The 26,029-nt window shown below is 37.8% G+C and overlaps 2 protein-coding genes across 2 annotated transcripts in view; both read right to left on the reverse strand.

Moving 5' to 3' along the window:
• Window positions 1-1,049: 1,049 nt before the first annotated feature.
• On the reverse strand, window positions 1,050-13,722 carry tspan2a (tetraspanin 2a). Its single transcript, XM_047346490.1, has 8 exons — window positions 13,455-13,722; window positions 10,512-10,614; window positions 3,291-3,388; window positions 2,745-2,819; window positions 2,568-2,657; window positions 2,409-2,480; window positions 2,203-2,286; window positions 1,050-2,063 (listed from the first exon to the last, which is right to left on the reverse strand). The coding sequence occupies exons 1-8, from the start codon at window positions 13,521-13,523 to the stop codon at window positions 1,998-2,000; spliced, it is 657 nt and encodes a 218-aa protein (XP_047202446.1). The 5' UTR covers window positions 13,524-13,722; the 3' UTR covers window positions 1,050-1,997.
• Window positions 13,723-21,885: 8,163 nt separating this feature from the next.
• Window positions 21,886-26,029, reverse strand: part of ngfb (nerve growth factor b (beta polypeptide)) — a 36,165-nt gene continuing 32,021 nt past the window's right edge. Inside the window, exon 3 of the mRNA XM_047348255.1 lies at window positions 21,886-24,957. Coding sequence (XP_047204211.1) covers window positions 24,353-24,946 — 594 coding nt within the window. The 5' untranslated portion in view covers window positions 24,947-24,957 and the 3' untranslated portion in view covers window positions 21,886-24,352. The remainder of the gene's footprint in view (window positions 24,958-26,029) is intronic.

Below are 26,029 nucleotides of genomic sequence, written 5' to 3' on the forward strand. Positions count from 1 at the left end.
CAAAGACCCAAAGATTTTCAGTCTATATTTAGAGTGCTGTATTGACTGTTTATGATGACATGCCATTTAAAAATGTCATTTGAAAAGAAAAACAGGCCCCACAGCATACCAGATCTTCCACCATACTTACCTATAGGGTAGGGGGACCTTTTCCACATGTTCATCCTTTGTTTCACACCAAACATACCTGTTTGTTGCTGAAAAGTTACATTTAGTCTCATCTAAGCAGAGCATACCATTCCAGTTAAAGCCCCAGCAGCATTTATTAGATTCCAGGCATTTTTATTGGTGATGGTAGGACAGAAGACGTCTGTGGCAAACCTCACAACAATCAAATGGCGTGTAGATGGTCTCCACATGGTGGCAAGATTAACTTGGTTTGTCACATTTTCAGTTGTTTTATACTGTTTAATTATTGCTTTCATTGTAGATATGAGAAAGTTTAGTCAAGCAGTTATTGTAGTTATTTCCGTACTTATGAAGGTCAACACACATGCCTTTTTTGAATGGCATCGTCTATTGTCCTTGCCATTTGAAAGAGTAACCAAGGAAAATGGGTGACTGTGTCACATCATATTAGTACGTCTGAGAAACAGGAAGTCATAGATAGCGCAAAAGTTCCTAGACACTGATTAACTTAAAAAGTGCAGAATAAATTAAGACAATTCTTTAGTTACACCTCTCGCTGTTAGAAATTGTAATGTGTGGGACCAGATTTATTCTTCAATTCCCCCAATTTATAAAACCTTGAATTCTTGTTGTACGTTTGACTTCACAATTATGTGCAGGTTAATGTTGGTATGTCAAATAAAAACCCAATAAAACATTTGTTTGTTGGTTGTAATGTCACTAAATGTGAACAAGCTAAGATGGTTAATTATCACCTGTGATACTTCTTATTTTTTCAGTGAACTGGCAGAGTGCTGACATGTTAAGGACATTTTTGGTCCACAAAATATATGTTGATGCTCTGCCCTGGCTAAACTGAACAGAGAGCAAACTTTTGAACCCAGAACAGCAGAGACTAAAAAAAGCACGAAACAAATCAATAAGAGCACCCAGTATGTTTTATTATCACTAACAGAATGACAAACTGTATTATTTTCTATTTCACATCTTATTGGCACACCTAACAAAATTTACATCCACACAAATTCACACAAAATGCAAACTAGCTTACTGTTACAGTTTAAACATGCTCAAGAAGAGCTAAGCACAACATATTACTGACCTCTCGGAAGAATTTGTAGATTTACAAAAGGGGCAGTTCTTCATGAAACCTCCTGGACAATTTGAGTTTACATTCGTGCTTTACAGTAGAAATACTTAAAAGTGGAGGCAAACAGCAAGCACAGTTGTTATGTACATATTACATATAGGAAAAATGCACACATAATTCAGTAGTTGGAGGTTTGACTATGACTTAAGAGGTTCAAAGAGGCACTACATGGAAATTCACACTGCAAAGGTAGGCTAGTCCTCAAAACTCTTAATCAAACAAAGTATGACGAGAATTAGGCCCAAAAAAAGCAAATGAATGCACAGGATACAGTATTTACAGCAATAATCCTCCAACACAACATTCTTGTGTCATAGAAGGCCTTGTGTATTGTGTTGTAGCTACAGCGCAGTACGACAAACTCTACAGAGCACCAGCAGCCTAACAAAATCATGTTAATAACAGGGATTGTTGCAATGTTGTGCTAAAAAGCGAAGCAGTAAGAATGGAAAAGAACAGAGAAATAAATCAGTGTTTCTGGGCTGGTAAATTCATGGGGAAGGTTTGAAATGATCCAGCGTATCGTGTTGAATGCAGTCTGTGCAGTTAACCTCCCCACCCTTCAGTCTGATCTAAAAGAATGCCACCAAAATGCAACTGTAGAACTGCTCTACCCATATGGATACATTGATTATAAAGGGTTGTGCGCGCATGTGTGGGTCTGGTTGTTGCTGGGAGAGTGGGTGTGGGTGGTTTGGGTGGGGGGTCATCCCACCATCTATATAACTTCTCTGCTGTTCCTGATAGCACAACACAGGACCATGCTGAAGATCATTCCAATAATCTGAAAACAAACATAATTAGGTAACAAGTTAAAGCACCAAATGGATTATGATATGAAGACAACAAACCAGTATCTTTAGATAAATATTTTAGAAGCTTTGTTCTAATGTGTTAAAGGTGAAGGTTTTCCAAATTCTCACCATTATGCCAGCAAGGCCAATCCCTATATATCCAATAATTTGCAGCTTTCCATCCAAGAAGTCTGTTATTGCAGTAAGGCAGTCCTAGACTCAAAAAAGGTTTAACAAATAAGCAGGAATACTGTATATCTTCAGGTCTAAAGTCTTCACTGAGAATCGGTGCTATGCTTCCATCATGTGGCTATTAAGTGTTACAGTCATCTTACCCTCGTGTCCTCTGGCACGTCAGCACACAATGCTTGGTTTTTCTCTGAACTGGAACCTCCACAGCAATTCAGCTGTACATGCAAAAGGTAAAGGAATATGTTTATGTGGATGCTTCAGGTCTTAAGAAAGCAAAGGAACAACATTTAAGCTGTACTCACAGTTTTGTGGTAAATTACTGCTATGACAGTGCCATTAAGGTTATCATCAGCCATGGATTCACTATAAAATTTCTGGATTTCCTCAGCAATCTAATAGCACAAAAGAGGACAGAAAGAGTGATTTGCTATTCCCCTTTTGACAAACTGAGGCAACTGGTTAATTATCAACTATTTTACCTTTTCCTTGTTCAAGAACCCAAACACACCAGCAGTGATTTCTGCTCCAAAGATGATCAGAAGGCAGGCAAAGAACTGCAGAAATGGAAAAAAATGCTTATTGTTGCAAAGATTTTTATTTATTTATTTTTTCTTCAGCTGGATTCAGATCCTTTATGGCGTAACATGATTTACCTTTGGACACAACATTATAACAAAGATTCTTTTTAAAATAATTACTGTATACTTTTGTAGAAGATACACAATCTGTAAATATGTCCATCTATTTTTTTTTTCTTTTAAGTTATTTGTCAACATTTTAAATAAACAAAAAAGTCAACATGGAAAAAATGTACTAAAGGTGCCATGAACATTGTTCAAGTACTTATAATACATGACAAAAGAAACTACAGATTAAATCAATCTCCATAGACATTTAAAGTGAAGGATTACGCCTTGTGCAGTTTGTTGGGGAACAAAAAAAATACGATTAAGATTTGCATTACTGCAACACTGGGATAGGGAAACAATACTATCATGGAATCATTTTCGACCATCTTAACCCACCGATGCGAGAAGACACTGAGATTCCCGCACAGCTCCAAAACAACCGAAGAACCCGACGACCATCATCAGGCCTCCTGCACCGAGAAGGATGTAAACAGCTGCAGAAAGAGCATTCAGTGTTTGTTAGGTTTTTATTATCCTGCAGTTCACAGATTCACCTGATGATGGCAGCACCACCCAACGTGACTTCTTACCTTTGGGGAGGTTTGTAAAAAGTCTGTTTGTTGTATTTGAGAAACAGCAGAAACATGTAGGTGGAAACGTCTTTACTCAAAACTTCAGAGCTGCGTCCCACCTCTCAGTTTGATTATCAGCCTACTCCTTCACGGAGGATTTCACAGCTTTCTATGGAGATAAGTGCTAGCTGTCAGGTTGATTGCTTTTTTAAAATAGATTATTTTTAGGATGTGGGTGTTTGTGAAGAGTTTGGCTACACTGCTTATAGACTGTAAATAACGTATCTAAAATCAAAAGAAAAAAAGAGACATCTGATTGGAAGACGCTGGGACTGTTTGACATTTGGAACCACTAAAATGACCTGGTTTTGGCACCTCCAAATATAGCCATAAGATCTTCCCTGTTGGATGAAAACATGAGGTTTGATCAGAGTCTTTGCTGACCTTCAGTTCAATTAAAAGCAAAACTGAAATGAGTGTGTTTTCAGCGTATTCTCTAGATGTGTTGGTGATTTTTGTTTTGTTTTAGGCGTTGTTCTGTCATGGTCTTGGAGACTGAAGCAGTGAAACAGACACAATCTGGTAAAACTGCAAATCAAATTTTGGACCGTTTAAATTCTGGAAACCTTGACTGTCTCTGCTTGTCTTCAGTCGGGTTGACGTCACCTTCTCTGTCTGCTCCTGTGGTCCCAGCCTTCACTACTGAGTCCTCTACGCTGCAACTATACACCAGCCTGCTCCCTGAGGTCCATGGTTAGAGCCTAATCACTGCTGCAATATAATTAATCCACAAGGGCCCATCACAAGCTGTTGTTTTCCTGTTGTCGAACAAAAGGGGAGGTAAAGGCAAGTAGGTAGACTGCTGACATACAGTGAGATAAAAGCATGGACTAAACTGCATTATAGCTGGCGTGGCGCTGGTGGTGTAGGGGTTAGTACACGACCACATATAGAGGCTATAGTCCTTGAAGTGGCCGTCCTGGGTTCAAATCCCAGACCTGGCAACCTTTGCCAAATGTCTCCCCCTCTCTTTGCCCCTCCTTCCTGTCTGCCTACTATCAAAAATAAAGGCCTCTAGTGCTGAAAAAAATTATATTAAAAAAAAAAAAAAACTGCGTTAAAGCAAGTTGTCTGGATATGCAGCATAATATATAATGGGCCAAGAAAGCTTCCACTGTATGTAAAAGGTGTCAACACACAGAAGAACCATGATTTTAATACTTGTTCCTCATAGAACTTCCTGTTAGTGAAACCAGTGACATCTCGCAGATATCAACCAAGCAGCCCTGGTGGTTTTTAAAGCAGGTATCAAATAGAAACACACATTAATAAGTGTAAACATCTGCATAATCTCTTAGTTAAACTCTGTCCCTGTCTTATATACACACGGGATGGTTGTGTACACACTGGATAGTGCAGAGGTGACAGAACGGCAAGTGAATCACCCAAAGGGAATGCAGTCCTTTTGTCTTAGTAAGGTAGCACTGTGTCTGCGCCCTTTGCCTGAGGTGAATTGTGAGGGGTGATACCTTACTATTGTTTTCAGCACTTAATGAAATGTATTTAGTTGCGACTGATCCTCCACACCATGTTGCAAAAAAAGATATTTAAATTGCTCCAGGTGTCATTCAGCTTGGATCTAATTTCATAAAATGAGAACAGTAAAATGTGTTTGCACTGTATAACTCTAAGTCATTTAAGATGCTGAGATGCCTCCTCTAACCATGCTCCGACTCATTCACTGAGACTACTCCAGATTTCTAAAGCTTTAAAATAAACATAGATGAAACATAAACTGTTCCTCATATTACATTTCCAAGAGGAAGGGTTCCATAGAGGTGTTTTGGCTTGATGACAAAACTATTCATTAGCATGTTGTTCTTCCAGGTAAAGACGAATATATTTCTATATCAAACATAAGAACAAGGTTTCTGATTCCAGTATAAAGGGGGACGATTTTCACAAAAATCAATTTAAACATAATGATATTGTTCTATTTATGTAAACGTTGATGTGGCACCAGGGAGATTTTTTAATTTAACCATGGTGCATTTGGTAGCAATGTTGCCTTGCAGCAAGAAGGTCCAGGGATTGACTCCCGGCCAGGGGTCTTTCTGCATGGAGTTTGCATGTTCTCCCCTGTGCATGTATGGGTTCTCACCGGGTACTCCGGCTTCCTCCCACAGACCAAAGACATGCCTGTTAGGTTAACTGGTCTCTCTAAATTGCCCTTAGGTGTGTGAATGAGTGTGTGCTTGGTTGTCTGTGTGTTGCCCTGTGATGGACTGGTAACTTGTGCATGGTGTACCCCGCCTCCTGCTCATAGACTGCTGGAGATAGGCACCAGCTTCCCCATGACCCACTATGGAAGAAGCGGTATAGGAAAATGACTGACTGACATTCTAACAGGGAAAAACGTATTGAACATGTCAGAGTTTATCCTAATAAATACATTTCTAATGAGGCTACTGATATGAAATTCAAACCAGATGTTGATAACCACCAAAGAGATCAGAACATCTTCAAGATGTCAGTGTATGGATAAACTAGTTGTCATTGTTGTTCGGGTGTTTTTGTGAATGTTCTGGGGAGGGGGATCTTCTATGCACTCTGAGCTTCAGTTTAATTTATAGATTTTCAATTACATCCAAGTCTGGTTATTGACTGGGACATTATTTTCTTTCTCTGAAACCGACTGAGAGTTTACTTGGCTGTGTGACTGGGGTCATAGTCCAGATGACAAATCCACCCTCATTTTATCTTTAGAGTCATGGTGATACTGTACATTTTTCCACTCATTCTTTCTTTGATTATGAAAAGTCTGCAAGTACCACAGGATGAAAGACAGGCCCAGACCATGATGTTCTCACCTCCCAATTTCACTGTTAGTATAGTGTTTTTGTAGTAATTTGCAGTGCCGTTTCTCTTCCACACATGGTGAGTGTGAAGACATTTAAAGAGTTAGAGTTTGGTCATATCAGCCGTCACTCTATTCTCTCAGTATTTCACAAGATAAATGTTCTGGAGTAAATATTAAACAAGTTTTAATATGCTTTTTCATAAAAATAAAACTGTACCTGCTAATTTTAAGCTTTCTGAAACTCTTTAAGAGTGGCCCTTTCTTTTGGACCACTCCTCTGATTGTTGTTCAGACTCCTATGTGAGAGCACCTGGTCAAAGCTACCTTATGGTGAAATAATGTTCTGCTTCTGGATTATGGCCCCTGTGGTGATCACTGGAACCTTCAGAAGTTGAGAAAAAACATCTGGAACCAATGTCGTGAGTATACAGGTCCTTCTCAAAATATTAGCATATTGTGATAAAGTTCATTATTTTCCATAATGTAATGATGAAAATTTAACATTCATATATTTTAGATTCATTGCACACTAACTGAAATATTTCAGGTCTTTTATTGTCTTAATATGGATGATTTTGGCATACAGCTCATGAAAACCCAAAATTCCTATCTCACAAAATTAGCATATTTCATCCGACCAATAAAAGAAAAGTGTTTTTAATACAAAAACGTCAACCTTCAAATAATCATGTACAGTTATGCACTCAATACTTGGTCGGGAATCCTTTGGCAGAAATGACTGCTTCAATGCGGCGTGGCATGGAGGCAATCAGCTTGTGGCACTGCTGAGGTCTTATGGAGGCCCAGGATGCTTCGATAGCGGCCTTTAGCTCATCCAGAGTGTTGGGTCTTGAGTCTCTCAACGTTCTCTTCACAATATCCCACAGATTCTCTATGGGGTTCAGGTCAGGAGAGTTGGCAGGCCAATTGAGCACAGTGATACCATGGTCAGTAAACCATTTACCAGTAGTTTTGGCACTGTGAGCAGGTGCCAGGTCGTGCTGAAAAATGAAATCTTCATCTCCATAAAGCTTTTCAGCAGATGGAAGCATGAAGTGCTCCAAAATCTCCTGATAGCTAGCTGCATTGACCCTGCCCTTGATAAAACACAGTGGACCAACACCAGCAGCTGACACGGCACCCCAGACCATCACTGACTGTGGGTACTTGACACTGGACTTCTGGCATTTTGACATTTCCTTCTCCCCAGTCTTCCTCCAGACTCTGGCACCTTGATTTCTGAATGACATGCAGAATTTGCTTTCATCCGAAAAAAGTACTTTGGACGACTGAGCAACAGTCCAGTGCTGCTTGTCTGTAGCCCAGGTCAGGCGCTTCTGCCGCTGTTTCTGGTTCAAAAGTGGCTTGACCTGGGGAATGCGGCACCTGTAGCCCATTTCCTGCACACGCCTGTGCACGGTGGCTCTGGATGTTTCTACTCCAGACTCAGCCAAAATCATCCGTATTAAGACAATAAAAGACCTGAAATATTCCAGTTAGTGTGCAATGAATCTAAAATATATGAATGTTAAATTTTCATCATGACATTATGGAAAATAATGAACTTTATCACAATATGCTAATATTTTGAGAAGGACCTGTATTTAGCAAGAATAAGGGTTGTAAAGCTCTTGAAAGAGTTCTTTGCTTTTTATCCATTATGAGAAGCTTCTTAGACCACACCTGATGAGCAACGAACTAGGCCATCACTTAGAACTAAGCTAGTCAAAATGGTTTAGCTAGGGGGCTATTTGTTGCCACAGGTGAAACATGCAGAAAGAAAAGCAATCTAATACAGCTGCAGTGCATAAAGACAAAAATTAGTTGAAAAATAAGGCGCTGGAGTGCAAATACATTTAACTGACAAGTGTCTGGATATTTGCGTGTAATCACACTGTAAAAATATTATCTCATTCACCTCTATGACTTTGCATAAACTAAATTTAAATAGTGTGTGTGTGCATGTGTGTGTGCCTGTGTGTGTTATTTTTTTATTTGGTCTTATGTTTTTATTCTGCTAAGCTGGATTTACGTGTCTTGTGATTTTTACCCATTTAAATTTCCACCAGCTTCTGCATGAAACAGATATCATGTTGGTCAAAAGAAAGAGACTACAGAAGAGTTTTCATCTGAAAAACCCAACCTGCTCCTCTGCTCCTGAGGGAGCAACCAGTTCCATGACAGCACAGTAGGGAGCTGATGAAGTGAAATCACCATTTTAGGTCATGCTCTAAACGGGAGAATAAGAACAGGCTTCTTTCAAAGCCTGCGGTCCTACACAGATCAAGAAATAGAGAGCCTGTTGTACTGAGGACTGAACACTGAGGGCCACTTGTCTTCCCTACTGTATGTCTTAATAATCTACTGTGTGTTTAGTGGGAGTTTTACAAACAAACTCTCATTCAAGGACACTTATATATGCTTGAATATTATGGAAAACTTGAATATTTTTAAACTCATATAACATTTACATTTATTACACTTTATTACACCTTTTATTTCTTGTAATTTGAAAGAGTATGCTTACATTTAATAAAAACCAAAAATTCTGTGTCTCAGAAAGTTTGAATACTGCATAAGATTAAAAAAGTATATTTTAAACAGAAATGTCATGCAGCATAGCATAGAGGTTAATAGCCAGTGGTACGCTGAGGTGTTATGGAAGCCTGGGTTGTTTTGATAGTTCAGTTCATCTGCATTGTTAAGTTAGAAGTAAACATTGCGATTCATTTGGAAATCAAGGTCCCAGAGTCTGGAGGAACAGTGGAAAGGCACAAAACCCTTGTTGCTTGAAGTCAAGTGTGAAGTTTCCACAGTCAGTGATGATTTGGGATGCCATGTCATCTGCTGGTGTTGGTCCACTGTGTTTTTTGAAGTCCACAGTCAACCCAGCCATCTAACAGGAAATTCTAGAGCACTCCAATGCTTCCTTCTGCTGACAAGCTTTATAGAGATCCTAATTTCATTTTCCAGCAGAACTTGGTCCCTGCCCACATTGCCAAAGGTACCAAAAGCTGGTTCAATAACCATGGTGTTGCTGTGCTTGACTGACCCGGCTGATCTGAACCCCTTAGAGAATCTATGGGGTATTGTCAAAAAGATGAAAGACACCAGACCCAATAGACATTCTTTTCAGTAGCTGGGCATTTGTGTTTAAAATATCCTTTTTTTAAATGTAATTTTTAAATTTTCTAAGACACTGAATTTTGGTTTTTCATTTTCTGTAAGCCGTAATCATCAAAATTATAAAAAAAATAAAGGCTAGAAATATTTCACTCTATGTGTAATCGATATATGATTTTCACCTTCCGAAGTGAGTGACAAGAAATATTGAACTTCATGATATTCAAGTTTTTTTGAGATGTACATGTCTATATACAGTCATATTCAATAAATTATGCGTGCGAATATGCGGATAAAAAACCTTTACGCAAGCCAATATTTCTGTATTTAAATGCTTTTTTATTGGTCTTATGTAATATTCTAATCTAAGAAAGTAAATGTTGGGATTTATTAGCTGTAACTATTGACATTCTGGGATTTGCTCCTGTACTCTGATACAGGTTGGCTTTTCTGCCAGCCAAAGACAAAGTAGGATGTTGCCTGGTTTACTACCAGACCCCTTTTATTACTATGTGATATAATTATCTCATTCATGTAATGACCAGTGACATCATATAAATAATAAGTTAAGATTCAATTTTCAGGTTTAACATAGTAAGTACTGTAGGTTGAAGTTATAAATATGAATACTTTATGATCAAGCTTACGGTTACATGCTGTTCCAAATATGCTCTTGGTTTAAAAAGAACCATGCATTCAGAAACAAATCTGATTGACGTCAAATAGTTAAACGGATCAGGCATTTATGCCAAGCTGACATGAAAACAGGTAAACATATCAAGGAAAAGTCATTTATTTAATTGTTCTTGAAGGTTTTACAGTGATTCCTTCTAGTTTTAAATGTAACATACTAAGTTTTACATGTAAAACCAAAGAAAGCAGTTTTTTTGACTGACAAGATCTAAATGTAATATGCTGCCTTCTTCAAACATAGAACTATATTGAAAATGCTTCCATTTTGACTGCAAATGCACTGAACTTTGGTACAATGGAATTTAATACAACTTCAGCAACAGGTAAGAGAGGTAAGGGGGTAAAGGAGGATGAAAAAATATGACGTACCGATGAAGAAGGTATCAGGAGCGCCATCGCCTGTCAGGAGATCCACTGTGTGAGGGTCAAACCGTAGCCATAGTCCGACGGCCAGCACCAACAAGCCCGACAACTGTAAAATTATGGTATTCTCAAATCAATAATTGTGTTTTGTTATTAATATAAATAAGTAAATAACAATGAAGATTTGAAAGAACTTCTTTTTATTTTAAACATTATACCTTTAGAAATTAGTTAAACGTTACACTGTGAGGCTTATTATCTTTTTTCTTTGTTTTACAATCATGAGAAAACTGTACTTACCGTTTCTATAACAGTTAAAAGTCTTAGTTTGAATGTGTGCTTAGATGTTTCTGAGTTTTTTCCATATTAGCCACTGCTGTGTTATCAGATATTGACACGGGGGATTGGGATGTGTGATTATGGGCACTAAAGGTCAGAATTAAATAATTTTAGAACTGGGGGAAAAAAAAGCTGACTGACTCTACTTTCTTTGAATTATCATCTGTTAGTTAAAGCTCTGCAGGTGGCGCTCTTGCTCTTGTCTCGTGAATGAAGTGGCTACTGACGCTCACTGCTTGTTTTTCCTTCTGTTTATTCAAAACAGGGTTGTGCCAGGAATGTTAACGCTTCATCTATTCAATGAAATTGGCTTTGTTAAAAGAAAGAAATTGAAAAGAAAAAGTTCAAGTATGTTTCCTGTAAATCCTCACTGCGGTTTGGGTAAGAAAGACCTGAAATAAACGCTGTGTTAATTATTTTTTCTCAACTTTAATCTCCTAACATAAAATGCACATTTAAATCTTTTTAGTTTTAATTTCTGCCTTTTCTTTTCATTCTTCCTACTCTTTTGAAGCCTAAGAATAAAGTATCACCTGAATAACTTATTATACGTTATTGATAAAAGAAGATTATACTTCTTGCTGCAGCATCTCATGCGTCTACATGGACTATTATATCAGAACAAGAAGATCAGGGAGTAATCTCCCAGGGTGCACTTCAGCCACTGGTTGTGCCAGCCTCACAGCGCCTTGGTGATGTAACTCACGTTGGCATTGGCTGCATGTTGGCTCTGCACCCCAAAATGACAACGCACTGTACGCCTCCTTTGGCTCCAACCACAAGAGCTCTCCTTTCTGTCCCAAAATGGCAAAAACAAAGAGGCTGCTGTCAGTTTAGGGTGGAACAAGAGATCATCTTACAAAGCACAGACTCAATGTTGTCTCTTTAAACTCATATATACTGTATCATTCAACAGTAAAACACCAGTACCCATAGCTAACAACCAAAACCGGCAGTTGCCTTTGGATCTGTATTGATTTACCTCTCTCAACGAGCAACAAATAAATTGTAGCTCTAGTTCTGCATTTACAACTAATAGTAGATTAATTCAATTTAAAACAGGAGCATAATCAAATGAGCATGTAACTGATTCCAACAAAAACTGAGGCTGTGGCACAACAGATTGAATATCAAAAGAGGAAAACATAAAAGCCTATTTCTATTTTAAAAGCCTTAATACAGAAACTTTCTTTCATTCTTTGCAATTTATTTAAAACAATATATAAAAATAAAGTACTCTGAAAGTGTATTTTCCCCCTGAAGAATTTCTTTTGTTTTTGCTTTCTTGTTACACTTGATCCACTCTTTGATGCATTAGATTTAAGCCCAGACTTTGTCTAGCCCACTCCAAAACCCTTTTGAGACAGGCCATTGTGTTTTGACCTTGGGACTCTCCAGAAGATGCCATTTCTGCCCAGTAAGATGTTGTTTTGGGTTCTTTTGTGACCTTCTAAGTTATCAGTGTGCTCTTGGAGACACTTTAGTAGGCCAGCCACTCTTTAGAAGTTTCACCACTGTTGTCTTCTCCATTTCTGGACAATGACTCTTATTGTGCTCATTTTGGAGTCTAAAAGCATTAGATATTGCTTTGTATCCTTTTCCAGACTGATAGATGTCAGTGACTTTTTTTTCTCATCGGTTCTTGAAGGTTATATATATTTCTTCAACAGGGCAGTAATCAGACCTGGGCTGGCTTGTGAAAATATAGGCCAGCCTTCCACAAAAATATGGTTACCCACAGTTTATTGATAATTAGATAACGACTGATTACTTTTTCACATAGGCCTTGGTTGACTCCAGACAGGTAGGCTGTAGCAGCTGATTCATGTCAGATGATGGGACAATGTAGTGACTCAAAATTCAGTGCACTGTAGCCAAAGGTGCATCTAAACCTGATCTGTGCAGCATATTCTTCAAACTGAATACATCTACTAAAATTGCTATATGCTGTACGTAGGTGTTGAAAAAAATAGCAACACAGTGCAGCTCTGATATAGAGTATGTGCTGCAAAATGAACAGAGTGCTTTATATTCAACATCCATCTTTCTAAATATAGGTGTGGGCTATTAAGTCTGAGGTCGTCTCTGCCAAATAAACAATTAACAGCAATTTATAGATAATTTATAAAAAGGCTATTATATTACTTCAGCGCTATTTAATACCAGATACAATGAAAAGTAGATCACTATTTGTGTTTTAGGACTGGTTGGAGTAGGTAGGAAGGTATAGCAGACTCAGAGTCTGTGTGGGTTGAACAGGTGCACCAAAAGGATCTGCAGAAATATTTTCGCTTTTAAATTCTTAAACTATGCTCTCAATAAAAAACAAACAAACAAAAAAAACGTATAAACTAACTGTATGCATATTATGACGTGCCATAAATATTGAACATGTAAACACCGCTGCGAGGCGAAGTAGATCACAATCGCACCAACTGTTTTTTTTCTTCCCCCTGCCGAAAATACAATAATTTCTCTTAAAAGAGACGAAAATCTGCTGCCTTTACGGTAATGTGTTAAACACAAAGGACCCGAATGAGCACACATCTGAGTGTTTATTAATATCAACAAAAATGTCTCCGTGCAAATCCATTTTCAGCGCGGACTCACCCAGAAGATGAAGTTGAAGGAAAAAAGCAGATATTTCACGCATTTCATCCCGCCTTGCACTTTGCTCATGATGGCGCCTGATTTATCAATTTGTCCGATCTGTATCCTTTTTCTTATTTTTTATTTTATTTTGCAAACCGCCGCTTCTTCCCACTGAACATCAGCCCATGCAATGATGAAGACCTGCCCCGTAGTCTATGTGAAAACATGCGCACAAGCTGCTCAGGCTGCCAGTGAAGCTGCGCGCCGTCTTGCACCACCCAATGGTGATGCGAGTGTTCCCGAGGAGGTGGCCATCAGAGTCCACTGGGGACCCCGAGGAAAACATTTAAAGGTTTTTCCATTGTTTGACGTTGGCTTTAATGGCCCGGCCAGTGATAAATTATTCCGTTATATGTTTTTTTTTAAGTTGCCCTCATTTGTAAAAGAAATTAGTTTGTCGTTATTACTAAATCCACACATTAATTAACAATCTGTGTTAATCAGGGTTGTAAAGAGAAGTGACATCTGTTCTTGTTCTTTTTTTTTTGTTTGTTTGTGAAGAGATTAAACAAAGTTGTACACATCATATAGCCTACGCCTTACATGACATTAGCGTTCTCCAACCATTTTAAGGAACAAATTACAACATACAAAACCCTATATAAACCCAAGGGAAAAAAGCTGAGGGGGATGAGTTAGAAATAAATCGAATGTCTAATCCATATAAATTAGAAATCTAAAATCCAACAAAGATGGAAAAATTTATTGAATTTCAAGTTTACACCAAGTCAAATTGGGCGAATTTAGCCAGTAAGTCAATTTCTGAATATATGAGGACCAGTAATACATAAAAAAATTGGTATAGGGAAAGACCCCCGTTAGAGGTGAATTGATGCAATAGAGAGAGTCTCAATCTAGGGGCCCTTAAACTCCCCAAGAAAGAGGAAAACATTTGATCTAAAGACTTAAATATGCGATTGGGCAAAAATAGAGGGATGCACTGACTTGTGTGAAATATTTTGACTGGTCACAAAAGCTATTTGCTCTTATTTTTATTATTATTATTATTGATATCTCTTGAATTTAATAAAATTTTCACATCTGGTTATGTTACAACCTCAAATTGTACTGCCTTTTTCCTATAAAACTATGTGTTGCATAACTGTAAAATAACTGGAAAATAATACGGTTATCTAACCTATTTATAAATAAAAATCTGACCACTGAGCCAAGCATGTTCAGCCCCCCCGAATCAGTTCTTTTCACTGCAGTTAGAGCTGCAAGTGATTTAGAGTACAGGGGTTGGACAATGAGAGTGAAACACCTGGTTTTAGACCACAATAATTTATTAGTATGGTGTAGGGCCTCCTTTTGCGGCCAATACAGCGTCAATTCGTCTGGGGAATGACATATACAAGTCCTGCACAGTGGTCAGAGGGATTTTAAGTCATTCTTCTTGCAGGATAGTGGCTAGGTCACTACGTGATACTGGTGGAGGAAAACGTTTCCTGACTTGCTCCTCCAAAACACCCCAAAGTGGCTCAATAATATTTAGATCTGGTGACTGTGCAGGCAATGGGAGATGTTCACCTTAACTTTCATGTTCATCAAACCAATCTTTCACCAGTCTTGCTGTGTGTATTGGTGCATTGTCATCCTGATACGGGGCACCGCCTTCAGGATACAATGTTTCAACCATTGGATGCACATGGTCCTAAAGAATGGTTCGGTAGTCCTTGGCAGTGACGCGCCCATCTAGCACAAGTATTGGGCCATGATATGGCAGCCCAAGCCATCACTAATCAACCCCCATGCTTCACTCTGGGCATGCAACAGTCTGGGTGGTACGCTTCTTTGCACCAACAATTTGTCCTCTTTTGAACTCTGGTATGTCACCCATAATGTTGTGTGCATTTCAATATTTTGAGCAAAACTGTGCTCTTACCCTGCTAATTCAACCTTCACACTCTGCTCTTACTGGTGCAATGTGCAATCAATGAAGACTGGCTACCAGGCTGGTCCAATTTAGCCATGAAACCTCCCACACTAAAATGGCAGGTGTTTCAGTTTCATTGTCCAACCCCTGTATATTTCTAACAGCTTTGGACATTTGAGCTGCATGACTGAAGGTCTTTTGCATTCTTCTTTGCAAAATTGCAATGCAGTCAGCCTGGAAGGAGCGAGTTGAAACACTTCAGTTTTCCATTCTTGCCACAGATTCTCTGTTAAATTAAGGTATGGACTTTGGCTGCACCTTTTAATTACACAACTGTACTTTGATCTGAGCCATTTAAGCACTGTCTGTATGTGTAAGGTTGTTCTACAGCTCCAGGTAAAGCCCTTAACCTCAAACCTTTGGGAGCCTCTAACTGTCATGATTCGAGGTTGTTGTGAACCCAAATTGCAACTGGACTAAAACAGATGCATGATGAGGAAATTATTTCTGGACAAAACTGGAGAACCTAGAGATACAGGAACACAAGAAACATGAGTCAGGCAACGGAACAGATCAACGGAAGAATCCAGCAATGAGGAAACAGAAACCAGGAACTTATATACAATTGAGAAGGGACATGTTACATAGAAAACATGTGAGTGCAATCAACAGGGAACACAAACAGGTGCGAATCATAACCAGGTTTTGTTCTAGTTTTGTCCTGTTTTGCTATTGAAGAAAATCCTTCCCACAGCACGATGCTGCCAGGACCATGTTTTACAGTGGGGGTGGTGGGTTCAGAGTGATGTACAATGTTATTTTTTCACCATGTAGGGTTTTGCATTTAGGCCCAAAAGTTCAGCTTTGGTCTCATCTGACCAGATCACATTCTTCCACTTTCAACTTTCTTGTGGCAAGCTGCAGATGGGACTTCTTATGGTTCTTTTTTAACATTGACTTTCCTCTTGCCCCTCTTTAATGAAAGCCAGATTTGCAGAGAACACAACAAATAAAATCAGACACTCATCTCACTCTCAATGTAAACAAAACAAAGGAGATTATTGTGGATATCAGGAGAAACATCAATATGACAAACATTATTTCCATCATAAGAGAGAAAGAGGGGAAGGTGGTGTATAAAACATTACTTTTATGTTTTATACAAGAAAGAGCAGTTGATAGTACTTTTTGAAGAAGCTTAGGTCCCTCAGTGTTTGCAACAAGATGCTGAATATCTGTCGTGGAGAGTGAAATCTCCTCTACCATCATCTGTTGGTGAAGCAGCATCAGAAAAAGGACGACTTAACAAGCTCAACAGGGTGAAAAAGAAGCTGGTTGTGTTCTGGGGACTGCTCTGGAGCATCTCGAGATGATTGTGCAAGAAGAATGCCGATAAAATAAAGAACATTATTGACAACCTGAGCATCCTCTTAATGAGATTGCCATACAGCAACAAGTGTCTTCAGTCAGAGGCTTCCTTAGGTCTGCTGTATTACAAGCTGCTACAGACAACCCTTCCTCCCAACAGCCATCATCAATTTAATGAAGCTTTGAAAAAAAATTGATAGTTTAAGTTACAGCAGCATTTAATTTCTCTTTGGGGTTAACAAAGTCTGTTGAATTAAGTTTATTTAAACTGAATTGAAACAGCTGTCCTGTCAACATATTATTCCAACTGAGCTGTGGATCTCTGCAGCTGTCACAGAGTTACCATGGACTTGGCTTCCCTTGTGTTCAGTCCTCTCCACGCCTGGCCTTGGCCTGTGTGTTTAGATGGATGGCCATGTCTTTGTAGGTTTACAGTTGTGCCATACTATTTTCATTTTCGGATGATGCACTGAACATTTCTCATTGAGATGTCTAAGAGTTTGGATGTCATTGTATAACACAACCCTGCTTTAAACGTTCCCACAACTTTATGTCTGACGTGTGTAATACATTCACCAATGTTCTCTTACATACTGTATATGAAGTCATATGCATCCTATTGGCATTATGCTGCACACAAGTGGACTCTGATTAATAATTAGGAGATAACTTAAAGCAATGCACTGCACTGGATCTTACTTAGGAGCATAATTTGAAAATTATCTTTATTATTAATTATAATTATTTTCTTTTCACTTCACAGTTATGTGCAACTTTCTGTTGGTTAATCCAATGAAATCTTTTGGTGTTAATGTGACACAATTTGAGGCACTGTAAGGACAGTATATCATTTGAAATGAAGCAAAGGTTAATCATTGCGAAACTGCACTATCCTTCAAGAGTCATTGATATCATTGTTTATTATGAAAATATAGTTTTGTGTGCACTTTACACACAGACTAACACAGATATTACATAAACCAAGTCTATCTCCATTAAATGCTGAAGATATTTATAGTCTTCAAATGAGGAATTCAATTCGGTCCAGATTCAATTCCTGCCAAGTGTGATTTTCCTGCAGAAACAATTAAAGAATGTGTTTTATCTGTTGATGGTAATGATAGTGTCATGATTGGGAGACAGTCTGATTCTGTTCAAAATATCTTGGGTCCTGCCCTGATTCATAGTTTTGTTTTCAGGATTAGCACATTGTTTGATGACAGAGTTGGATTTAGAAACTTTTGTAAAAACGGTTCGCTTTAAATCGGAGAGCTCTATCATAAATTCCTTGTTGAACTGTTGTTTTGTCATTTTCCAGAAGAGTTTATTGTTTTTCCATTTCAACCAAATGCATCAAAAACATTACTTTTAAGCAATCACATTTTCATTGGCTTTACAATTTATGTTAATTAGCAGGTTTCTCACATGCTTTCTTCATTTCCCGTTGTTTATATTTATTCACATATATCAAGCATAATTTGATTTCAATCTAAGAAGGTTTTCTGTTCCTGATAACAATGTCCAATGTGCTTAAAATAAAAATAAAAAAACAAAGGGGGAAATTCTTTTTCTTTACTTTTTGTAATTTTACTCATGCAGTTCTGAGTTAAGACTGTAGCTGTTGCATTAACTTACAGTGAATATCCTCTGTCCAATATAAACATTTTTATTTCATTTTAAAAAGAAAACAAATTAACACCTGCTTAAGACTGTAGAAAATATATGAACATTTTATGTCTGAATCTGAGCCATTTCTCTGCATTAAAGACCAATATGGCCCATTACTAAAGCTCTTCTTTGTCATCTCTGCAGTATTGTATGGGGTCAGCACGGGTTCACCCACTCTGACATCCAAGCTTCTCATGTTTGTGCTGCCTTTGTTTTCTGTAATGACGTGGGAGGGAAACAGCGACCCCACTGTTTGAGGGTCAGTTTGACTGGATCACGGGACATATCACATCACTGCCCAGCTTTTATTATCACTGCTTTTATTTATTTAAGGATTAATAGATTCCTATTTTACAAAGCTGACAAACTGACTAATGATTTTCAATATGTAAAATCCTTCAACTGCTTAAATGTTAAACTAATATCAGTTTGATCATCCAGTCCTGTCATGTAATTATCCTTTAGCAAAAATACCCAAGCTGAAATGATATCCTCTGGGTTTAATGGAGTAAAAATCCCACTATCCCTTCCCAGTCACTCTCTCTCCATCCTCCTCAACTTTCTTTGCTGTAATTCACATGTAAATTAGGCACTGTGGTGTAATCTGTTCGCCACATGGTGCAACTGAGTCATCTTCATGATCCAAGAGGTATCAGGCGTAGGAAGTTTGATTATGGTAAAATAATTATTGCACTTGAAATTGCATCAGCATAATCTAATTATTTAATCTGAAATAATTGGTGAGTTACAGTCAAGGTGTCTATAGACAACCTGTGTCAGAAGAAACCAGTGTTCTATCACTAGGCCCATCATTAAATACATTTTTGCAGGGTCAGAGTACATTATTTTCTAATGGATACATTGGCAATACGTTTCTATAAATTGTCTGGGTTTAGAGAGCAAATGATGAAAAGAGTAGGATTTCCAAAATTTAATTGTCACCATCTAGTGGACAAAGTACAAAATGTCAACGATGTCCATTAATTTTGGTTAGACTCACACGACTGACAACTGTTTCTAAAACCTGGAGGGCTCATATTATTTCATTCAACTAGGATTAATAACGTTGAATATATCCAGTCAGGTTTAGTGCTTTGCAAAGGTTCATAACCTTTTAACTTTTTAAAACTTTATCACATGACACTTTGTTACTACAGCTAGAATGTTTTTATTGGAATTTTATGTGGTAGACCAACAGAAAGTAATGCATTCAACCAAATTGGAAGGAAAAGGACACATTGCTTGTGTGCCATGCCCCTTCAGGCCCCTTTACTCTTATACCCTGATTTAAATTGAGCTGCCTAATTAATAAATTCATCATTCACAATTATAAAGACTGTGAAACAAGTACAAACCTACCAAGACATGGCCATCCACCTAAACGGATGAGAAGAGCATTAGAGAAGCAGCCAAGAGGCTCATGGTAACACTGAAGGAGCTGCAGAGCTCCACAGCTCAGGTGGAAGAATCTACTGATTCTTCCACCTGTCTTTATGGAAGAGTGGCAAGAAGTCCTATTATTTGCCAAAAGCCATGTTGGGAACGGAGCAAATGCTGAAATAGCTGCTCTGGTCAGATGATGTGTAACACTACACGTAAACCTGACATCCCATGCTCTAATTTCCTTTTTCTTCAGCAGAAATGGAGAAGCTGGTCAGGGTAGATGGAAATGTTGATTAAATGGTAAATGGCCTGCACTTGTATAGGACTTTATCAAGTCCCCAGAGACCACAAAGCACTTTACACTACAATCCATCCACCCATTCACACACTGACAGGTGGGCTACAATGTAGCCACAGCCACACCTGCCCTGGGGCAGACTTACAGAAGTGAGGCTGCCACCGGGCCCTCTGACCACCATCTCCAGGCAAGGTGCGTGAAGTGTCTTGTCCAAGGACACAACGACTGAGACGGACAGAGCTAGGGTCCGGCGACCCGATAATTACAGGACAAACTCCTACCACCTGAGCTCCTAAATACAGGGCAAAACTGGAAGAAAATCTGTTAGATTCTGCAAAGGTCTTGAGACTGCGGTGGTTCTGCACCTTACAGAAGGACAGCGACCATGAACATACAGACAGAGCTATAATACAATGATTTAAATCAAAGCATATATTTATGTGTTTAAGTCGTCCATTGAAAGTCCAAACCTGAATCAAATAATAAATTTAAGATAACAGATACTCTCCATCCAACTGCAGCTGGAATAGCCACAAAAGGTGGTTCTACAAAACCCCTCTGAGGGCTGATTACAAATGCCACACTTTAGTATTTTTAATGTGCTCTTTAAAGAAACCTTTTCAATTTTGAGCTACATTTAATTTCTCTTTGGGATTAATAGAATATTTTTAAATGAAATTTGAATTGAATTAGTAAAATATATTTAAAACCATGAATCACTCTCCTTCCAATAATAATCATTGTGGTTGTAAGGAGACAAAATGTGAAAATGTTCTAGAGCTAACTATATTTTAAACAAGCATGGTAATTTAAAATAGTGTCACATTTGTCAAACTCTTTGTTACCATATGAAATTTGAAAATGTAACTGTTGTGATTATATCTGATTAATTAAATTTAATTTGACCTAATAGTTTTTTAAGGCATATTATTTATTTATGTGGAGCCCACAGGAAGAAATCCAATCAAATCAAGATTTCTTTAATTTCCTCTCAAGTTGTTTTAGTAAGTTAGGAAACATCTTGATTATGGCGACTCCTGGACTTCTCATCTTAGCATCTAGACTGTATTTTCAGCTAGGACTAGTTAATCTATAGACTGTAGAATGTTTTCTGCATGCTACGGCCAGTGACCTTTACATTGAGGTCCATCTCTGACAAGTTTTACTTCCAGCCTTTGTCCACTAGGGAGAAGTGTTGCATTTTGTTTTGGAGGAGCAGCTTTTGTGGTGAAGTCAGTGCTAAGCTTTATAAACTTTGGCATGAAAACTGCATTTATGGCTGGCAGGTAGAAATGTTTAAACGCTTTTTGTAAAACACCTTCTTTTCCTTTTCATCTGCTCTTTTCAGTTTTCCTTGAGCCTCCAAGCTCAAGTCCAACAAGACAAGCTCATGAACACAAGTTGTGATAAAACTTTAGGCAGGGAACCAAAAACAATCACAATTGATACTGAGTAAATGCCAGTAGTACAATTTGTTGTGTGCTGACAACAGCGAAATGCAACTGCCAAGACAAAGAATATGCTAGGTCATGATATAATCAGTGAGTAGGCTTCATGAATCATTTGCAGTCTTTCTTTTTAATGTCTGTTTCTAAAACCAGTTATTTAATATCGATTGTAGAATGATGACGAGAAAAATATATATAACTACCAGCTGAAGCAATAAATTAATTTAATGACTGTTAAAAGACAGCATGTGGATTTTAGCTGTATTTTTCCACAAAAGCTGCATAACTGTATACATTGTATTGTACTGTTTCCTGTTAGATGCAGGGACAACTTCATGAAATGCACAGTTCATGTTTGTATATGTTTAATAAATAACAGTATAAACACAATTATTTATTTATAAAAAAACAAATCTTAACTTTTAACAGACCTGGGTTAAATTGTATCAGCAGAATAGTTTTATTACTCTTTCTCAGCATGACGCCTTTCTGTAAGACGGTCAACAGCGAGGCAGAAATGATTACAAGCAGTTCGACCGTGTTGCTGTGCCAAACTTTTACAGGCCTTTCACTGTGTTACTGGCTCAGCTACTACTGGCTAGATTTTAGCCTCTGCTTTGTGGAAGCTACAGTCACTTGAACCTGTAAACCAAAATGCTGTGTTTTTAGAAGCTGTGATTGACAGTGCAGCTGCGGTTTGGTCTACAAGCCAGGTTCTTTGTCCAAATCTGGATGTTTTTTTCTTTTTCCGATATAAAATGTTGTCAGTTGTAAAAATATGTATTAATTTACAAATTGCAGCAGGGCAAGTGTGGCATCTACAAATATGGGGCTAATTCCATAGTTGCTTTGTGGTTTTATTAGAATCAAAATCATTCAAAATGCCATAAGAAAGTTGAATTCGGTGTAAATGCTCCTGGATTAAAATTATATCTTGTACTCTGTGCATTTATTAGTATCTTCCATTTCTTTCTTGAGCAGTCAGTAATCATGGACATTTGGAAATAACTTAAAGTTCCTGTTAGTCTTGGGCCATTTTTTTGTAAAAGTGACATTTTGAAATTGGGAGATTAAAAAAGCTCTTACAGTGTAGCTTAAAATTTTGAAAGATTAAACATGTATATTATTTTCATATTGCATTTAATTTAGTTTGACAAAGTGATATCTAATGGTAAAAAGCTGCAACCAGTTGAATACTGTTTATTTCTTTTTCCAAAAATCTAACGATTATGCAGCTCTTTCAGTAGAGAAAACAACAAACCATCTGCTGTGAAATAAAGGAATCTGTTCTGTCCCTTAATTATTTTCTTTGAATGCTAAAAGTTGCAGTACTACAAATACCTACATCACTGCTTAGCTTCTGAATGGTTGGATTCTAGTTTCAGTGCTGTTCTCTTTTTGTTAGTCTTAAAAAAAAATTCTCCTCTCCTTTCCTTACCATCAGAATTTTTTTGAATGAGTTCATGGAAAAGAAATGAGCTAAAGACCATAGATTATTCCACCCTTTTTGCTGTCACACTAGCCTAGATTCACACAACAATCAAGGTAAGGAACCAATAAAGCTTATACAAATAGAGTAATGTGAAAAGGTTTTTACCAGTCTGATAGACTTCATCTATTTTTGCGTTTTTGTCACATTTAAATATATATGACCATCAAACAAATCATGCAAAGCATACTATGCTGGTACATTTTGCATCACTGTCCTGTTGCAAAACTCAAATGAACCTGAGCTTAAGTTCACAAACGGATGGCCGGACATTCTTCTTCAGGATTTTTGGTTCCATCAGTTACTGGGAGTAGCTAAGTTATTAAAGGTCTTAGACTCTATGATCATTTTTGTAAATACTGTTTTAGTTTTATGTCAATTGCAATGGGACACATACAAGGGTAACCTTTATCTCTTCATTTCACATAATATTGGGCATCATTGAGAATTTATTGTGTTTTTTTTTTAATGTTAGCTATAATTTTTGCTTTGGAAATCTCACACGGATGCCATTTTTGCCCAGTCTCTTTCTTAATGTTGAATCAAGAACCCTGACCTTAACTGATGCAAGTGAGGCTTTCAGGGCTTTAGATGTTGCTTTGGGTTTTTTATGACGTCCTGGATGAGTTGTCAATGGGCTATTAAAATAATTTTAGCAGGCTGGCCATTCCTGTGGTTCACTGGAGTCAGTATGTAATCAAGTCTGGGTGTGGCTAGGTATATGAATAAAAAAGGGGTTAAACCTGGTAATTTTTTGATTTAACAAGGAGAACAATCAAAGAAGGCCAGGTTAGTGTGAAGACCTTTGTAAATTAAATCATAATTTTAAAACAGTTTTTTTATATTTACTCTGATTATCTTTGTTTGATATTAAAAGGTTTTTGATGATCCTAAACATTTGTGTCATAAATTGTATTGCCAATAAATGCCACTAATTGTAGTTTTATAGATCTTTTTTAAGAAATGTTTTTACAACAAAAAAATGTTGAACTTCAAAGTTTCTGCTGTAGAAAATATTTCATCTACTGCTTTGAAGTTGCAAAACAATACTTTTATCGCAACAAACTGGTTATTTTGTAAACCACAGCTGAATAAAACACTTTCACAATCCTGTTAGCACTTCAGTAGCTATAAACTACTTGCTGGTACTGTTTGACCCAGGTCTGGTGTGTATACTTGCAGTCCTCATACTTATAAACATACTATAATAACTTACTTTGTGCAGAGGGTGAAAGGTTTTTGGTGATAAGTTATATGCAGAAACACACCTGTCTGCATTTTAATGTGTCTAAATGGTGTTCTGTGTGGCAGCCTAGTGGTGAGTCTTCACTGCCGCCATGATTTGCGGCTGAGTGCACACACACATGCTACGTTGATGCGTATGAGCCTCCATGCCACTAGGTTCTTGAATGAAGTCATCGCTCGTACAAAAGTGTGCGAGTTGGTGCAGTAGGAGTTCCAGTGCCTCGCGTCAATTCCTAAACAGCCCGAGCCTCCAGAGCGAGTGCTGTGACACGTTGTTTCAAAGAAATACTGCTTCTTGTTAACATTGTTTATGTTCACTTCTGGGAGCACTGTCACCTCATTGCCTGAGATATCTGTGGCTTTGGTCTTGTTGCCCACCCAGACACTAATGCTTTCACACACTGAGTACACCCCCCGGTGCTGAGGCTGCCCTGCTCGCCTTCGAGACCTCCTGCTGATACCCTGTTCCCCTGTTGGCTCCTCGTCGGGGGGCTGTGAGCTAAAAAGCACCCTTGGTGAGAGGTAGTGGTGCTTCCTGAAGAGCTTAGGGTCCACAGTGGGGATGGAGGTGGGATTGTTCTGTTGTGCTGTTGTGGCTCTGCAAGAGACCCCTCTAATGGTGGCCACAGCCTGGGCACTGAAGACAAGGAACAGGACCAGCATGGATGACCTCATGAGCACACGATCTGAGATAACCAACAAGAAGAGAAAAAATAACTGGTACAACACAAATGAAGAACATCCATACGGAAGAAAACATAAGGTGCTGACACATTCACATGAAAAAAAAAACCTGGCTGTTTTATGTAACAATACTACAGAAGCATCAGTAGTCATCAACACTTTGTCCGTTAAACAGTTTGTGGGAGGGAAATGTCCAGCTCTTTAACTGATTTAAAACCTTCCTGTCCTTGCCAGATTATCTGTTATTTTGTTTTAGGTAAGGCTGGTGTATCTGTATAGCACCATACATGCAGAATTAATTCAAGCTGCTTTTCAGGGAAGTTAAAGGAACAGATATGACGATAATTAAAGACATGATTTACATTTAAACAATAATAGTAACATAATATTAAAATATAAGCATTGCTTAAAAAGATAGCAATGATCAAATTGCTGATATAAAACAAAACAGAATATATGATAACAATCACCTATTAAAGCAAAATTGTACTTTTATGGGTTAGCTGCACTGACTAGAAATGTTTTCAATTCAGATTTAAAAGGTGCCAATTGTTTCTGTGCATCTTTTGTTTTCAGAGAGTTAGTGTCAGAGCTGAGAAGCATAGAAACTATGTACATATTGCCTCCTTTTATCTAGTTCTGGTTCTGGGAATTTGGAATAAACAGGTCTAAGATGTTCTAAGGGGTCTGCATACAGTCAAATTCAATAAATTAGAATACGGGTTCAGACAAGGCTTCTTTGTCAGACTAAAAGCCCCCTTTATAAATTACCATTAAGCGGGTATTAAACATATTCTTCATTAAGCCTATGTTTCTGTATTGAAAATTAATTTTTTTATTGGCTGATGTAATATTTTAATCTTAAATGCCGTGTTTTTATTAGCTGGAAGTACAAAATCATCATTGATAACAGAAATAAAGGCTTGAAAGCATCAGTCTGTGTGTAATTAATCTATATAATGTCTTTCACTTAGCAAATTCAGTTACTGAAGTTCATGAACTTTAAATTGATATTCTAAATTATTAAATATGACTGTAGTTCAAAGCTTACCAGCAACTCTGAAACACATTTAG

The sequence above is a fragment of the Girardinichthys multiradiatus genome, chromosome 20, assembly GCF_021462225.1.
Source record: "Girardinichthys multiradiatus isolate DD_20200921_A chromosome 20, DD_fGirMul_XY1, whole genome shotgun sequence".
Taxonomy (NCBI): domain Eukaryota; kingdom Metazoa; phylum Chordata; class Actinopteri; order Cyprinodontiformes; family Goodeidae; genus Girardinichthys; species Girardinichthys multiradiatus.

What these genes read in the sequence shown, in the direction of transcription:
- tspan2a (XM_047346490.1), bottom strand. Translation starts at nt 13,523, where the DNA reads ATGAGCAAAGTGCAAGGCGGGATGAAATGCGTGAAATATCTGCTTTTT. An exon ending in CTCAGTGTCTTCTCGCATCG is followed by an intron (nt 2,820 to 3,290) that starts GTGGGTTAAGAT and finishes CCATTTCTGCAG; the next exon opens with TTCTTTGCCTGCCTTCTGAT. An exon ending in TTGGCCTTGCTGGCATAATG is followed by an intron (nt 2,064 to 2,202) that starts GTGAGAATTTGG and finishes GTTTGTTTTCAG; the next exon opens with ATTATTGGAATGATCTTCAG.